The 18,249-nt window shown below is 36.5% G+C and overlaps 1 protein-coding gene across 2 annotated transcripts in view; it reads left to right on the forward strand.

Moving 5' to 3' along the window:
- The first annotated feature begins 198 nt into the window (after nucleotides 1-198).
- The window catches only part of reck (reversion-inducing-cysteine-rich protein with kazal motifs), an 80,723-nt gene continuing 62,672 nt past the window's right edge, over nucleotides 199-18,249 (forward strand). Inside the window, exons 1-2 of one of the 2 annotated variants that reach the window (XM_059326710.1) lie at nucleotides 199-630; nucleotides 12,857-12,876. In XM_059326710.1, the coding sequence (XP_059182693.1) occupies nucleotides 599-630; nucleotides 12,857-12,876 (52 nt within the window). In that variant the 5' untranslated portion in view covers nucleotides 199-598. Of the gene's footprint in view, nucleotides 631-12,663; nucleotides 12,877-18,249 lie in introns of those variants that run through there. The other variant, XM_059326709.1, reaches the window with a different exon arrangement.

The raw sequence follows: 18,249 nt of genomic DNA on the forward strand, positions 1-18,249 counted from the left end.
TGGTGTTGGTGTGTGGAAGTATCAGGCACACAGCCACCATCTAACAGGACATGGAGCAGCAGTCTCCGCTGAAGCTCTCAGGCTCCTTCCGCACACTATTGGTCCCTCAGCCAGGGCCGGCTCTAGCCCGTTTGGTGCCCGAGGCAAGATCCACCCCCCTCCCCCACCACACCACAAAAAAAGAAAAGAAAAGAAAAGAACACCATCATACACTTGAATGACAGAATCTGAACCATGTAAACACTCACAACAGTTTTATTTGAACAACAATGACTCTTTCCAGCGTGTGTTTCTACTACATTTCAAGTAAATTGTAGGCTACACACATGGACTTCCTTGCAGCAAAGACATCTATTGTGTCATTAAATGATACAAATGAAACGTCTTCACACAAAACGGCATTTTAAAAAAGATGACATAACGTTACCTTTATATTGGGACTTCTTCTCCTCCTCTTTTCTTCTCTTTCGATGCTGCGCACCGGAGAGATTTGACGGCCGTTTCATCTTGAAAGATTTATCAAAACATAACGTGTCTGTCACTTGACGTGACCTGACCTCTGTGACAGCGGTCTGACCGTCTAAAGGGGGGCAAGGCAATGACCACACGTCACGTGACTCAGCACCACAAGTGAGAAAATGTCATTGTTTATCTGTTTCTTATTTTGTTAATATTTATTATTTTTAAGACAGAACACAAAGAGAGGGCAACAATGGGCATTGAAAAATTATTGGGTTTTTTTTGTTTGTTTTTTTCTCCCTTGCGGGTGACTGCCCCTCCAGCAGATGGAGCTCTAGGTGACCACCTTTGTCGCCTATGGCTAGAACCGGCCCTGATCACAGCAAATGGACCAGCTCTATATGAACATGCTCAGTGGAGGACTCAGACTGTTAGAAGGGCAGGGGCGAAAAAATAAAAAGGGCCCCTTCTGCACAACATGGGGCCCCACCAGCACGCCAAAAGCTCTGATGCATCATGTTTGATGAAATATTAGCATTAAGTTAAAAGGAGATCCAGATCAGAGTAATTAATGATACGGTACTGACAATTAAATGTATCGAACCAAACCAAACCATGTAGGGGGGTCCGGGGCCATACACCTCTGGGAGAAAATTTGTACATTTTTAAGTAAAATGCATCAATCTTGTCCACTTTTAGAGCTAAATGAGAGCAAAAACCTTGCATAACATTTTTCACAGTTGGGTGATACTGTATTATAGAATCTGTATTGATATCCTACTGTGACATTTTATATCACTGCAGATGATTCTTTTTCTCTCTATTGCAAAGGGCAATTTATCCTGTTTTCTAACTTGGCATTTAATTGCGCTTTTCTACTACGGTTACAGACATAATATTAATGCGCTTTTTGTTTCGTTATCCATTGCGGATTTTAGAACCACTCAATGCAGCTGTCCGTCATCGGGACGCCACATGAAAGCAACGCCTCTAGTGCCCTTCTAGTGCACTAGAAGGGCACTAGAAGGGCTCATTAAGGCACATTATCAAGTTTTTTTGCTCTAGAGGGCACATCATCATAATTTATTGTATGAAGGGGCACCCTAGAGGGCACCAAATCATTTTTGCACATGTAAAGGGCAGCCAATAAGGCACTTCGTCTTGTTGTCACCACTCTAGAGGGCACTTGAGTCACGTGAATGTGTGTGTGTGTGTGTGTGTGTGTGTGTGTGTGTGTGTGAAGCATGTGTATCTGGAGGAGTGTGCGCGCTTACTTAGCACTTTGAGATTTCCTTTAATGTGAAGTGCATTACAAATAAAATGTATTATTATTATTATTATTATTATTATTATTATTATTATTAGCCAAGCCTTTCCCTGACTCTCTGGGCCTATAGGGCTGCTATCACCTAATGTCACAAGTTGCACTTCATTATGATGCAAGCCTCGATGCAGTGTTGACATTTATTGTGTAACTTGGACAGCAGCTTGCCCCCACGCTCATTTGGTGTGTTGCTGTGAGATATTTTTAAAGGTCTCTTTAACATCATGTGATGTATAAACAGAAGCCTCTCATGTCCTGAGGGCAGGTTGAGGGCATTTGGTCATGTGCGGTAACCTATGACAGTGTTTTAGATGTGTGTGTGTGTGTGTGTGTGTGTGTGTGTGTGTGTGTGTGTGTGTGTGTGTGTGTGTGTAGTTCATATCTCTCTGACTGTTAGTCAGACTGACCTCAGATCTCGTATGTGTCTTGCTCATGGCACGAAGGTGTGCATCCTCGATTTTGAAGATTTTTTAATTAATTTTTCAAAATATCATTATTTACGTAGGACGTGTTGCAGCATTGCACTGTTTCCGATCGGACGCCTTTTATGGGGAGCTCCGCCCCCTTTTAGGGGAGCTCCGCCCCATTGTGTGATAGGCCTACACCTGGTCAGTAACACAATTCACTCTGGATTTCCACCCTGACTCATCTCATCTGTAAGTCTATTTAGCCTACCTATCTTTAGGAGTTTTAAAGTGGCTACAAGGTTTGATTTTCCAATAATATTCAAATAGTTTCCAGTGAATATCAATGTTCAATGTGTATGTGCTGGATGGTGTGGTACCTTATGAAAAGTAAGTGTTTTATGGAGTTGCAGACGTTGTTGTAGCATGATTAGCATGCTAAGTGGAGATTTAGCTTTATCCACTTCTCATGTTGCATTACTATGTAATTCAGGGATGACATTCATGTTGCTTAGCGTAATGCCCATAATCATTTGATATGAGATACTTACATGCAATATAGTTTATCAGCTAATTGGGTTCATGTTAATGTACTTTTAATGCAGCATACTGCGTAATGTGCTAACTCACCATTAGCATGCTAAATGGAGATTTAAGCCCTTTCTTCTGCATCAGTTTGATCCATTGAAAACAGTAAAAACTAAACTTTATTAACTGACAGCTAAGCATGATACGGACGGAAAGATATTGTTTCTGTGTTATTTAAGGTTACACTAGCAAGAGGCATTAGCAAACACTATTGCTGTGTGGATTTGTTTGGCCAAATGGCAACCGCAACACGAATACATATTTCTGTAAATAGACCAGTGTTAGCCTGCTGTCTAATTTAATCGAACTTGACTGCAGTCCTTTAGTGAAATGTATTTAACCCTTAGAAGTCTAAGCATTCACATTATTTAACCCTTTGGAGTTTGGGGCTGTTTTGTCGGTTTTTGACTCCTTTTCATTCTGCCTGTATAAACCACTTAAAAATCTTTACCATGACATGTTGGCATCATTGTTTTCAGCACAACCTCACCTACATGACCTGATTATTATTTCATTTTGACTTACTGGATCAACATTTTGAACACAAAAAAACACAAAAGCACCATTCTTTTTTTTTTTTTTTTAACAAAAAACACACGTAAACACATAAAACATGAGAAACAAACCAATAACACACACAAAATTACAAAAAAACACATACAAACACACTCAAAACACACCAAAAACACAATAAAAATACAAAAAACAGACAAAAATTACAAAAAAAACACAAAGAATTTACAAAAAACACAAGGAAATTACAAAAAACAGCAACAAAAACAACACAAAAGATTGCATTACAAATGCTAAATACACAAAGCTAAATTAGAAAAATCTCTGCTGCAAAAAGTAAAATCATGTTAACCCATTAAGGTGTCAGTCCACATTTACAGACAGAAAACAACAAGATACCATGAAGGCAGAAACAGCAACAAAACAAGCTTTCTCAAGTCACACACAATGCAGAACCACAGGAAACAACAATAGTACAGAATACATATTCCCATGTTTGACACTTGACACTTAATGGTGGGTAATAATTAAATTGTTGCCAATAATTTTATGTCAGTTGACAAACTGATTTATCAACTAATCTCAAATTTTGCATCTCAAATATTCTGAGGTCTGGAAGGGAACTTGACTCTTTGTGGTCACCGTTTTTACATTCTGGCTCATTCTGCATCTTGTCATGACTTCATTCATGGAGGCTCATTGCAGTCACAGGAAGTCACCACTGGGGGGCGCTGCTGTCCGTCATATCACCGCTCCACATCTGTTTGTGAGTCGACCATGCTGGTGTTTTAACCTCCATCACTGCTGAACAATTCACAATGTTGCTGCAGTACAATTGGAGCTCCGTCTGCCAGCTCAAAAAAAAAACAACTTTTATGAGGTTTGGCTTAAAATCATAAGACACTGCTTGCAAAACACCTGCATCTGCGTTCTCTGAACTCTTTTTGTTAGACTTAAGCTCTATTTAAAAATTATGTTTTCAAGGAATTATGGTAGGTAACGTTTTGCAACCTCTGCACACTCTCTCCTCAACGTTTCTCCATGCATCCCTGGTGGGAGGGGCTAAGACGCAAGGAAAAGACGCAGAATCTGAACCATGTAAACACTCACAACAGTTTTATTTGAACAACAATGACTCTTTCCAGCATGTGTTTCTACTACATTTCAAGTAAATTGTAGGCTACAAACCTGGACTTCCTTGCAGCAAAAGCATCTATTGTGTCACTAAATGATACAAATGAAACGTCTTCACACAAAAACGATGACATAACGTTACCTTTATATTGGGACTTCTTCTCCTCCTCTTTTATTCTCTTTCGATACTGAGCACCGGAGAGCTTTGACGGCCGTTTCATCTTGAAAGATTTATCAAAACATAACGTGTCTGTCACTTGACGTGACCTGACCTCTCTGTGACAGCGGTCTGACCGTCTAAAGGGGGGCAAGGCAATGACAACACGTCACGTGACTCAGCACTACAAGTGAGAAAAATGTCATTGTTTATCTGTTTCTTTATTTTGTTAATATTTATTATTTTCAAGACAGAACACAGTGGAAAAGACGCAAGTGAGATGAACGTGGATGCAATGAAGCAACATGAGATCACCCTTTGTGTGTGTGTGTGTGTGTGTGTGTGTGTGTATAGCAGCAGCAGGTCAACATCCATACATCACTGTCCATCTGGAGAGTATCTGTCAAGCTATTTTTAGCTCCTGCACAGACAGGACAGAGGAGAATACAGCAGCACCTCCTGCTGCACAGTCAACTAACCAGAGTCCATCCCCTCTACCTCAGACGGAGTAAAATATCATCATTACCAAACGTACAGTGGAAAAGAGGATTCAGTTTGTCAAAGCTCTAATCAGACCATTTGTGAATGATGTATGGGTGTTGCTGCAGCCAGCGCTCTATCAGGAGGAACCAGAAACTGTCAATTTCTCCAAGAGATGATGGAGAAACAGCATCAGATCCCAATCATAGACTGTACATAAATAATGGACGTAGTCACCGTGACGTCACTCGTTGGTTTGTGGCCCGTTGGAAGCATCGAGTTCAGCGTTACACTCGTCTCCATCTTGTTTCCGATACAGGAAGCATGACCATATTTGGACTGTGGAGGAGGAGAGGGATCTGATCACTGACTACAGCCTCTCTACACCTCAACCTGACTGAGAGAAGCTGCTGCTAATTCATGTTAGCATTAGCTTGGATGCTAATTTTGGCTAGCAAAAAAACAAAAACAAAATGTCTGTTACTGACCTCAGAAAACTGAGCAGCGACTCCTTGGAGTGTCTGTTAGTCCAACCAAACGCTGAACAAGACATTTAATGAACAAAACGTTCAAATAAACTGTCATTAAGTGAAAATGCAGTGAAAGGGTCAAAGTTATGAGACCAAACCGCTAAATGTCTTTTTTTATATCTATATAACGTTATATATAACTTTATTGACACGTTGCCATGGATACGCATTGTTCTGCTTCTCTTCTGATGACGTCTCGCCTTGTTAGTGACCTGTCAATCAAAGGTAGCCCCGCCCCAAATCATACGATTCTTTATCCTCTATTTTCTTCTAAATGGGGCCATTATTTACACTATTAACATCAGATTGTCTTGAAGAAGATTTTTTACTAGTGATTGAGACCATAGTGTTGTCCTAAAAAACATTCTAAGGTAATAAATCAAGTCAGAAGTTTTCAAATTTTGCATTGAAATGAATGAATGGACAGAAGCCACAAAATTACCAAAAAAAGACACAAAATGACTGAAAAAAACTCAATTACTTAAAAAAGAAACAAAATGACCAAAAAAAGACACAAAATCACCAAAAAAGACACAAAATCACAAAAAAAAATACACAAAATCACCAAAAAATACACAAAATTACAAAAAAAAAAAAATTACCAAAAAAGGGACAAAATTATTAAAAAAGACACAAAATTACCAAAAAAAAGTAATTAAAGGGACCTTCCACACACAACAGAGTAAAGTGCCATTCATATAAAAGTCACATTAAACTTTCATATCAAGGTGGGGGCCACAACATATCGTCACGAGGGCCACAATTGGCCCGCGGACCGCGAGTTTAAGACCCCTGTTGTAAATGTTTAAAAATGTAATTGCCCCTTTATAAACCTGATCCTCAGGAATGCAGATGTAATCCAATACCATGCCAGTTTTTGTGGTGAGGTAAAATTAAGGTTAATTTTTTTTTTTTTTTTTAAATCTAAATGTACTCAAGTCGTACATTTATTTATATTTAAGATGCACAGATTTGTTAAAGACTTGGTGGTGAAGCCAAACGCAGCTATGTCTTTGGAAACCTCAAATCTTTTTTATTTGAAATCCAGATTAAGGAAAGTTATGTAATAATACCAAACCACATTTTTCTGTGAAAACACTAGTTTGTGAAAGTCTCTCTGCTGGTCTCAGTGCTGCGTCCCGCCCACTGACCTCCACTTGGTAAAGTGTCTGGCAGCAGCTTGACACCACAAACTGAGTGTTGAAAATGTTGTTGTTTCTTCTGTGGTTTGGATCGTCCCAGTTTTAGCTGGAAATAACTGTTTGTGTGCAGTCAGTGGAGGGCCGGCAAGTATACTGCAAAAAAGGTGTGTCTAAAAACAAGATAAAAACAGTAAATCTGAGGGAAATGATCTTTCTACATGGACAGATAATTTCACTTGACAAGATTTCTTAAATTAAGATTAAATAAATCTAGAAATAAGCATGTTGAACACTTAAAATATGAAATTAACTCTTAAAACAAGATAAGTTAAAGCTGCCAGCAGCGATGAACTGGCCCGAGCAGAGTGACCTGATGATTATTTGTTTCTTACCAAGATAAAAAAAACTTTTTGTGTCTTTTTTATGTGTTTTTTTTTTTTGTGTCTTTTTTGGTATTTTTTTGTCTTTGTATGTCTTTTTTGTTATTTTATGTCTTTTGTTTCTTTTTTGGTCATTTTGCGTCTTTTTGTGTCTTTTTTGTTTCTTTTTTTGGTCATTTTGTGTCTTTTTACATCTTCTTTGGGTCATAAATTGATTTATTTATTTTTTATAATTTATTTGTTTCTTACCAAGATAAAAAAAAAAAGTGTCTTTTTTTGGTGGTGTTTTTTTTGTCTTTTTATTGTGTTTTTTGTGATTTTTACATCTTTTGTTTCTTTTTTGTGTGTTTTTTGTGTCTTTCTTTTGGTCTTTTTGTCTTTTTTGTCTTTTTTTGGGGTCATTTTGTGTCTTTTTACATCTTCTTTTGGTCACAAAATGACCAAAAAACACTAAAAATGATTACAAAAAAATAAAAAAAATAAAATAAAAAAGACTAAATCTGAGGGAAATGATCTTGCTGCATGGATTTCTTAAATTAAGATTATTAAATCTAGAAATAAGCATGTTGAACTGTCTTAAAACAAGATAAATTAGTGTTTTTATCTTGTTTTTAGACTCCCCATTTTTGCAGTGTTGTATATTTTAATCTGCATGTACATTTATTTTTTAAGGCCCCCCAGTCTGACACAGGGGGTCCCTCAGAGGTATGCTTGATGCATTTAATATAATGGAAGTATGCGCGCAGATGGCACTGGGGACAGGGGGGATATGTTTTTAGGTATTATTTTAAAAAGACACAAAATGACCACAAAAGACACAAAATGACCAAAAAAGACACAGAATTACCACAAAAGACACAAAATTATTTAAAAAAGACAAAATTATTCTAAAAAGATACAAAATTATTTTAAAAAGACACAAAATTACCAAAAAAAGACACAGAATTACCAAAAAAGAAACAAAATTCTTTAAAAAAGACAAAAATTATTAAAAAAGACACAAAATTACCAACAAAAGTAATTAAAGGGACCTTCCACACACAACACGGTAAAGTGTCTTTCATATAAAACTCACATTAAACTTTCATATCAAGGTGGGGGCCACCAAATATCATCACGAGGGCCTCAATTGGCCGGCGGGCCGCGAGTTTGAGACCCCTGGTCTACACACTGCAGTCAGTCAAAATGTTTTCCACTAAGACTTGTATCTGGAATGGATCCACCCTATTTATGCAGCAGTGGCTTAAATATAGCCACATACAGAGCAGAGAACTGGTAATTGTGGCCTTAAATGTCTTTTTATAGAAGGTTTTCAAGCCGAGGGTAAAGAGAGTGGCAATATGTATTATGTTCTACACTTAGTAGATATAACAGACAGGCTGCGGATTATAAAGCTAAAACTGTTTTTTCTGTTGTTCTGCAGCTACTGTTTATGAGTTATTAAGAAAACATATCATGTTAGACTGTATGAGTTATATCTAAAATACATATATAAATAAATAAATATATACTATAATCACTCTTTACATAACTACTGTGGTTAGGGTAGAAGTTAAACTATAAAAGTCATATAAAAGTTACTGTTATTGTCTGTTTGAAAATGGTTTTGGTGATATTAAAGCTCCAATAATTAATAGCTGAATTAATTAATAATGGGAGCAGCAGAATGGAGATTAACTTCATTGTCATTCATTCTATCCACAGGGCAAGTAACCAGCAGCATAACAATTATGTTGCACTGCAAAGCCGCGAGCACTACTGTTATACTGTGGATTTCTTCTTCTTCCTCTTCCGGACGCAATTTCGTCCCGCTACTACTCCTACAACTTGAAGAGTTGCAGGACAAACTAGATAATTTCCTCTGGGGAAATTCTGAAAGGGCCACGGGGGCTACTGCCGGTGTGTGTACACTATGATGAGATTCTTCAGAGATTTCAAACTATGCCCTTTAACCTCAAAATGTGTGTGTGTGTGTGTGTGTGTGCGCGTATGTGTCTGAAGCATATGTATGCGTGTGTGAAGAGTGTGTGCGCTTACGCGCGTGTGTGTATCTGTAACTGTAATCACATCAACGATCAAAGGCAATCAGATCAAAGCAATCAACAGAATTAACTGCCACCAACTGTCGAATGTTCCGTAACAGAGGTGGACAGACTGGAATTTATGGCCTCGGACAGAAAGCATTTTTTTCGCAAAACCATAATACCTATCATTGATCCGACTTGACTTTGAGCATCTTGAGTTCTTCCTGAACGTCTACATCTGTTTGTTTTTTTAAGAAAGATGAAAAAATAGCTTTGTTAGAGCGATCTAAAAAAACTGTTACATCTCCCTTTTTCAGAAATCTTCCTGCGTTTTTAATATGGGAGCCAATGAGGCTGTTGGTGGTGTTGGTGGATCATCTGTGCGTCCTACGCCCAAACTATAACTCTGATAGCTTTACCAGAGGATTGTGAGGGAGAAGACTAATTTTCCTACGTTTCTATGTATAAATTATTTCTGTAGAGTGGAATTTGCGGCCTGGAGCGCAGTTTTCAAATTTATTTTTTGACAATTTTTTCTCTCCCTCTACACTCTGGCGATGATGTCACACACTGTGACACGAACATTCCGTGCAATACACACCCATTATAATCTCAGAATTTCTCCAAAAATGATCATGGTCATTGAACAGGGATTGATAAAAAAACTATATGACCTATCGAAACGTGGATTAATACACCGATACACAAGACTTGTGTCTACTGTTTAAAGTTTAAATGGAGTCTCTAGGTGAAATAATGCCGGAGAAGTAGACGTTTAAAAATCTCCAGAGGGTTAAACTGCATTCTACCGAAAAGTCCAGCAAGGGGCGCTAAGTTTGGCTGCAAAAACATTTATGTCCATTCATTTTAATGCAAAATTAGAAAACTTCTCACTTGATTTATTACCTCGGAAATGTTTTTCAGGACAACACTATGGTCTCAATCACTAGTAAAAAATCTTCTTCAAGACAATCTGATGTTAATTGTGTAAATAATGGCCCCATTTAGAAGAAAATAGAAGATAAAGAATTGTATGATTTGGGGCGGGGCTACCTTTGATTGACAGGTCACTAACAAGGCGAGCCGTCATCAGGAGAGAAGCAGAACAATGCGTATCCACGGCAACGTGCCAATAAAGTTATATATAACGTTATATAGATATAAAAAAGGACGTTTAGCGGTTTGGTCTCATAACTTTGACCCTTTAACTGTATTTTCACTTAATGACAGTTTATTTGAACGTTTTGTTCATTAAATGTCTTGTTCAGCGTTTGGTTGGACTAACAGACACTCCAAGGAGTCGCTGCTCAGTTTTCTGAGGTCAGTAACAAACATTTAGTTTTTGTTTTTTGCCAAAACTAGCATCCAAGCTAATGCTCCAGTTAATGCTAACATGAATTAGCAGCGACTTCTCTCAGTCGGGTTGAGGTGTAGAGAGGCGTTTATATACAGTCTATGGTATATACCCAAGTAGTTTCTGTCCTGACACACACACACACACACACACACACACACACAGTGTTCTCAGCTGACAGGCATGGCTCTATAGTAAACAAAGGTGGTTCATGTTATTTTCCTTCATTCTGTGTTATTGTGAGTGGAACCAAACAGTTCAACAGTAATCGGGGGTTTACCGACTAACAATTGCATACCATATGTTCCTGTTTCACATCCATCATGGCTGACACCAATACCTCCTCTTTTCTCCCTCACACACACTTTCCATTGCACCCTGGAGGGGTGTGTGTGTGTGTGTGTGTGTGTGTGTGCAAACAGTCTTCACGCTATGTTTTTGTGAATGGCCCTGAGGCAGCATTACATGGCTTTTCACCACCTGTCAGTATGTTCTAAACATGCACATGTGCCCACACACACACACACACACACACACACACACATTCTTGTACTTCTATCTTTATATATATATATATATATATATATATATATAGTAGCAAATAATAAATAAATAAAATAGAAGATGTTGTAACACTTGATGAGCGGAAACATATTTAAAAATGGTTCAAGTAAAAGCCAAATTTAAATTATTTATTTATACATGTTTACATATTATATATTATGTTATGTATGTATGTATGTATGTTTGCACATCCTGCACAGGCTAAATATATGACACATTGCTATGTCGTTATTATTCTTATTCTTATTCTTATTCTTATTACTACTACTACTATTATTATTATATACATATACTGTTGCTGCCATTACTATTATTACTATATACTGTATGTATACAACTATTATTATACTGGCGTCATTATTATTATTATGTATATTATATTTTATATACTATATATATACTGTACTATTATTATATACTGTCTAGTCACAATTACATTATTACCATCATATCATCATCATCTTACCTACCAACTGATCTTCTTTTAACTTCTCAAGTGTCCTTGTTCTATTCCGTTTTTTTCTATTGTTGTTTTGTATTTATTCTACCTCAGTATTTCATTCTATTGTATTTTATTGTACTTAAATATCTATCTATCTATCTATCTATCTATCTATCTATCTATCTATCTATCTATCTATCTATCTATCTATCTATCTGTCATTTTGTGTCTTTTTTTTTGTCATTTTGTGTCTTTTTTTAACAAGTGTATGTCTTTTTTGGGTCATTTTGGGTCATTTTGTGCATTTTTTAAGTAATTTCGTTTTTTTCTGTCATTTTGTCTTTTTTTTATAAATTTTGTGTCTTTTTTGGTCATTTTGTGTCTTTTTGGGGTCATTTTGTGTCTTTTTTAAAATAATTTTGTGTCTTGTTTGGTCCTTTTGTATCTTTTTTTAATAAGTGTGTGTCTTTTTTGGTAATTGTGTGTCTTTTTTGGTAATTGTGTGTCTTTTTTGGTAATTGTGTCTTTTTTGGTCATTTTGTGTCTTTTTTGGTCATTTTGTGTCTTTTTTGGGTAATTTTGTGTCTTTTTTGGTCATTTTGTGTCTTTTTTGGGTCATTTTGTGTATTTTTTAAAATAATTTTGTGTCTTGTTTGGTCCTTTTGTGTCTTTTTTTAATAAGTGTGTGTCTTTTTTGGTCATTTTGTGTCTTTTTTGGGTCCTTTTGTGTATTTTTTGGTCGTTTTGTGTATCTTTTGGGTCATTTTGTGTCTTTTTTTAATAAGTGTGTGTCTTTTTTGTAATTTTGTGTCTTTTTTTGTAATTTTGTGTATTTTTTGGTCAAGTAATTTAGGTTTTTTCTGTCATTTTGTGTCTTTTTTATCTATCTATCTATCATCCATCCATCCATCCATCCATCCATCCATCCATCCATCTAATCTAAACAGGGTCCCATAACTACAACATGTTTCTGGTTACATAATTATACAAATTTCTATTGCTAATCTACAATTCACAATCCAACATTTACATAAAACTAAAAAAACAAAAATCCTAGTCTATAATATTGATGATATTTGAAACCCCCAGTCTCATATTGTGACATCTACAGATGTAGCTCCAGACTGATGCGGATCTGCGCATGTCCGCTGCGCTGCTCACACACAAAACGGGTTAGTGAGGACGGAGAGAGACAGAGTGACAGAAAGAGAAAGAGAGAGAGAGACAAGCGGAGATTCATGGAGCATGTCACAGCACCACTGTTTCCTATGTCTTCTTTTCCACGATGCACTTAAGGATTTCAGTAAGATGCGTGTGTGTTTCCAGATAATCAGTTTCTTTCTCGCCGTTAACTTTTACAGCCAGCCGCTCCGAGCTCAGGGTAAGTCTGCCTGTCTTCTCTTTTACTGTATGTCAAATGTCCATAATACAGCTTTCAATGCATCAGAAACTTGCTGAAAAAAATAAAATAATAATCCGTTGTTAAAGCCGCATGTTTTGGGTCGGGACTAACTTGTTGATTCTCACAAGTTGGCCCCGGAAAGTTTTCGCTCTTTTGCGGTGAAAACATCACAAACCAAACTCCATTCACAGTTCCTAACAATGTGAATTTCCCTTTCTTTACAGTGAGCTTGAACACACCACAGACTGGCCATTTAGCTGCACTCTTAATAATAGAAGTGCGCTTGTAAATTCGGCCACAGCAAATACTTTTTAAATATAAAATTTATAGTTTTTCTCCAGCTACCGCCCATCCCGGACGGAGAGTCTAGGTGTGAAGAGGCTCTAGAAATAGCCTAAACAACTGCAAAAGTTCAAACTTAGTCTCTATAATGCATCTTTGATATCTTTAAAAGGTTTTTAGTGGTGGTTTTAAGGTGTTGTACCTTTTGCCGGAAAGTAAAGCGACGACATCTTGAGTTAATCCATTACGCATCCGTTACGCATGACGCTCAGAGAAACCCACATATGGAGCTTAGTTAGCGGGTTTTCCTGGGAATAGATGCATGTTTTGGGATTTTAAGGACAACAGTGGCGTATTTTATTTATTCACATTGTTCCCGTTGCTTTCCTTCTTGTCACATTTGATGCTGAAAGGATAGAATAAGTTTTGAAAGTGTATTTGTTCGGTTCCTGGTCGGGGAAAGGAAGGAAACAGAGCGGACCGTTATATAAAGGCACAATTAAGCAATTAAAAACGTCTCTGTGGTTAAAAGTATTTGCACACAGCTTTGAACATGGGTCTCGAACTCGCGGCCCGCGGGCCAATTGTGGCCCTCGTGATGATATTTTGTGGCCCCCACCTTGATATGAAAGTTTAATGTGAGTTTTATATGAATGGCACTTTACCGTGTTGTGTGTGGAAGGTGCCTTTGATGACTTTTTTTGGTAATTTTGTGTCTTTTTTTGAGAATTGTGAGTCTTTTTTTGGTAATTTTGAGTCTTTTTTTTGGTAATTTTGTGTCGTTTTAAAATAATTTTGTGTCTTTTTTGGTCATTTTGTGTCTTTTTTGGTCATTTTGTGTCTTTTTTGTAATTTTGTGTCTTATTTAAGTAATTTAGGGTTTTTTCTGTCATTTTGTGTTTTTTTTTGTTTATAGTAATTTTGTGTCTTTCTGTGTTTTTTTTGTAATTTTGTCTTTTTTAGTCATTTAAGTCTTGTTTTTAGTAATTTTGTGCCTTTTTTTTGGTAATTCTGTGTATTTTTTGGTCATTTTGTTTCTTTTTTAAGTAATTTAGTTTTTTATGTCATTTTGTGTCTTTTTTGTTTGTAGTAATTTTGTGTCTTTTTGGTCATTTTGTGTTTTTTTTTTAAATTTTGTCTTTCTTAGTCATTTATGTCTTGTTTTTTAGTAATTTTGTGCCTTTTTTTGGTCATTTTGTGTCTTTTTTTGTAATTTTGTGCCTTTTTTTGGTCATTGTGATACTGCCTCCATTGGCCCCCAGGTAATTTCAGTTTGAGACCCCTGGCTTTGAGGATTAATCAGGATATTTCAAAAAATCAGTAGGATCCATTCTGCAATCGGCTTTCACCTCCGATCCTCGAAAAACACATAAAATACATAAAAACTTTCTATCTCCTTCCAAAGTACACTGTTGTGTGCATAAAGTTATTTTTTTAAACAATATTTTTTTATTAAAATTTCACTTCCACAGGTAAAGGATGGTTACATAATATGGTTCATAGAAATTAAAAGCATAACAAATACACAAGTGAACAAAAAAAAGACAAACAAATCATAAACAAAACAACAACAACAACAAAAAACCCAGAACAGCAGTCACACCGAACAAGGGAAATTAATTCTTTATCCTTTAGAATCTATTTAATTAAGTATTCTAGTGCAGAATAAATATGAATATGCAGTATAAAAATGTTGGTGCCGTGAAACAAATAAGGTGCAATGAACAGTGTGCATAAAACCTTCAAAATAAAGTGTTACCATATCTTGCTTAAGTCACAAAGGCATGTTCAAAAAATTGCCTAAGTCACATTTTATTTTGACTTAGGCATAATAAATCCGCTTAAGTCACACACTTGACATAGGCCATTATCTTAAAGGGGTAAAATCACATGATCTGATCAACTGAGGATGTAGGCGATTTTACCATAGGTGGCTATGAGATGATTTAGGCAAAAAAAACAACCAATTTTGACAAAAAAATGACTTAGGCGATTATTTTAACAGTGTGATGAGTTGGTACTTTTTCCATTAATCCACTGCAATAAAATTCTTCCTCGCTGCATAAGTAGAGCATAAAGTTATTTTAACTGTTACCAGGCATTGTCTCGGCTATTTGCCACATGTGTAACTAAGGTTTTGATGCTTTATTGTCATGTTTCACTGGTTTTTCTTGCACGACAAAGACAATCAAAGTGCCTGCTGTTTGACTCTGGCTGCTAAAAGAAAAGAAAAAACAACTGCATGGTGGAGATCATTAATTGTGTGGGACTTGTCAGACAGACACAGAGGTGTGTGTTGGTGCTGTAGGACAACTGGTTTAAATGCTTTCGCTTGTTAATTGGATTAGAGTCAACATGGAGCTGTCACTTAGCACTTTGTTGCTATGTTATTCCACCATTTGGTCCTCAGCTGTTGTCACTCTTTAACCCTTTGATGCACAACATGGGTCACATTCATTCCCTTCATGTTATTTAATGCTGCTGTGTGTTTCTGTGCTCTATCTTTTGATATCAACTTATTTTATGATTGAATATTCCAAGTATTCTTTAAATATCTTGTTTTTGATAACAACATATCATTATTTCCATTTTTCCTCTCATATTTTATAAAGGAAAAACGTTTTTGTATTATTACATAGCTAGCTACTTGGCTAAGTAGCTTGCTAAGCTAACTACTTAGCCAAGAAGTTAGCTAAGTAGTTAGCTTAGCAAGCTACTTAGCTAAAAAAAATGGATATGGATCATTTTTCACCCATGTGGCACAAAAAGGGATTTTGTTAAAAACTTAATGAAGGAAAACATAAAATTAGGATACGATGATCAAAAACAAACTAATTGAGGAAAACTACTTAGTAGTTAGCTTAGCAAGCTACCTTGCCAAGAAGTTAGCTAAGTGGTTAGCTTAGCAAGCTTCTTAGCTAAATACTTAGCCAATAAGTTAGCTAAGTAGTTAGCTTAGCAAGCTACTTAGCTAAAAAATGGATATGGGTCATTTTTCAGCCATGTGACACAAAAAGGGATTTTGTTAAAAACTTAATGAAGGAAAACATAAAATTAGGATACGATGATCAAAAACAAACTAATTGAGGAAAACTACTTAGTAGTTAGCTTAGCAAGCTACTTAGCCAAGAAGTTAGCTAAGTACTTAGCTTAGCAAGCTACTTAGCTAAATTCTTAGCCAAGAAGTTAGCTAAGTAGCTAGCTTAGCAAGCTTCTTAGCTAAAAAATGGATATCGGTCATTTTTCACCCATGTTGTACATTAGAAGAGTAGTGACACAAAAAGGTATTTTATTAAATACTTAATAAAGGAAAACATAAAATTATGATATATGATGATCAAAAACAAACTAATTGAGGAAAACCTGGAATACTGAATGATGAAAATAATTTATTGCAAACATATAGAACATAAAAACTCATACATATCGGGTCACTTTAGACCCATGTTTGTGCATCAAAGGGTTAAAATCATTTGGGCCAATGTGTAGCTAGCGTAACCTTCTTTTTTAGCAAGTGTTTCATCCAAAAGGGGCTCCAGGGGCGGTGGTCTGATGCTGGCGGGTCGGTCTTTGATGTTCCGTCCACATGGGTGCAGGATGTTGATTTGCTCCGGCCAAAACACCACTTTGTACCGTTTTTTTTTCCTCCGACACATCTGCTAGGAACATGAAGGAAACACAGCTCTTAGATCCTCATTTGGGGTACACATTGTCTCCCAGAAGGCATGTGACAGTAATAAAGAGAATAAAAAAACGGTGTATTTATAGCGCCGAGTGGGCCGGTAGTGGGTCAGTGTTGCCCAGAAGGAAGATAATGGCTCACACTTCAGTCGGTGTAGAGATTCCACACATTCCATACCAAGTTTTGTGAAACTCCTCTCCTTTCCACTCATTTCTTTCAAGTTGTGATTTGGATATGGAGGCTAGCCGTGAGAGAATGCATCTGGAACCAATTTGACTCCTCAAAGCAGGAGGAGGGGAGGAGGAGGAGGAGGAGGAGGAGGAGGAGGGGGAGGAGGAAGAGGAAGGCAGCCCCTTTTCTTTCTACGTCCACTGTGAGCAGACATGGGCCCGGTCCCACAAACCTAATTATAGTTCTGTGAACACAACATTAAAGTGCAGTGTACAGAGCAAAGTTATAACAGTTTGGGATTTTTCATAAGTTTTAGTTTTAGTTTCGTTGTGAATTTTTGTTTTCAGATTCAGTTAGTTTTAATTCGTTTTTAGAGTGAGTTTGGTAGTTTTAGTTCAGTTTTTGATAGTTTTAGTGTTAGTTTTTTTGTTATGGGCTATGTGTTGGACACACAATTATAAAAAAAAGACACAAAATGACCGAAAAAAGACACAAAACAAATGAAAAAACACTAAATTACTAAAAAAATAAAGACACAAAATGACAGAAAAAAACTAAATTACTTAAAAAAGACACAAAATTACCAAAAAAATACACAAAATTACTAAAAAAGACACAAAATGACCAAAAATAAAACCTGATAATATTATAACTTCCTGATAATGTAATAAAGTGCATATCCCAATAATGTAATACACTTTTTACCGATAATGTAATAATGTATAACATTAATGGGAGGTTATTACATTATCAGGTTAACCTTCAATTAGCAAGTCCTGATAATGTAATAATTCCCCAATATTGTAATAATTTAACAGCAGACCACCCATTACTTGGGTTCAAGTGGTGATACTGTGTATCAACTCTAGCTCAAGAGCTCTAGCGCCACCAACAGGTCAAAGTTGAATGTTTATTCACTTTTGACCCGTTCATCCGTTTTTCACGAGGTATCCATGACGACACACGAATGCATTCAACAGCTTCTTGAAATCTAAAGGTGCTTGGTGTTATACTTTATTACATTATTGGTAAAAAGTGTATTACATTATTGGGAAATGCACTTTATTACATTATTGGGAAGTTATTACATTATCAGGTTTTATTACATTTTCAATGGACTACCACTAGGTGAGGTTACCTCTAAGTGAGGTTACCTCTAGGTGAGGTTACCTCTAGGTGAGGTTACCGCTAGGTGAGGTTACCGCTAGGTGAGGTTA

The sequence above is a fragment of the Centropristis striata genome, chromosome 23 (genome assembly GCF_030273125.1).
Source record: "Centropristis striata isolate RG_2023a ecotype Rhode Island chromosome 23, C.striata_1.0, whole genome shotgun sequence".
NCBI classification, from domain to species: Eukaryota; Metazoa; Chordata; class Actinopteri; order Perciformes; family Serranidae; genus Centropristis; species Centropristis striata.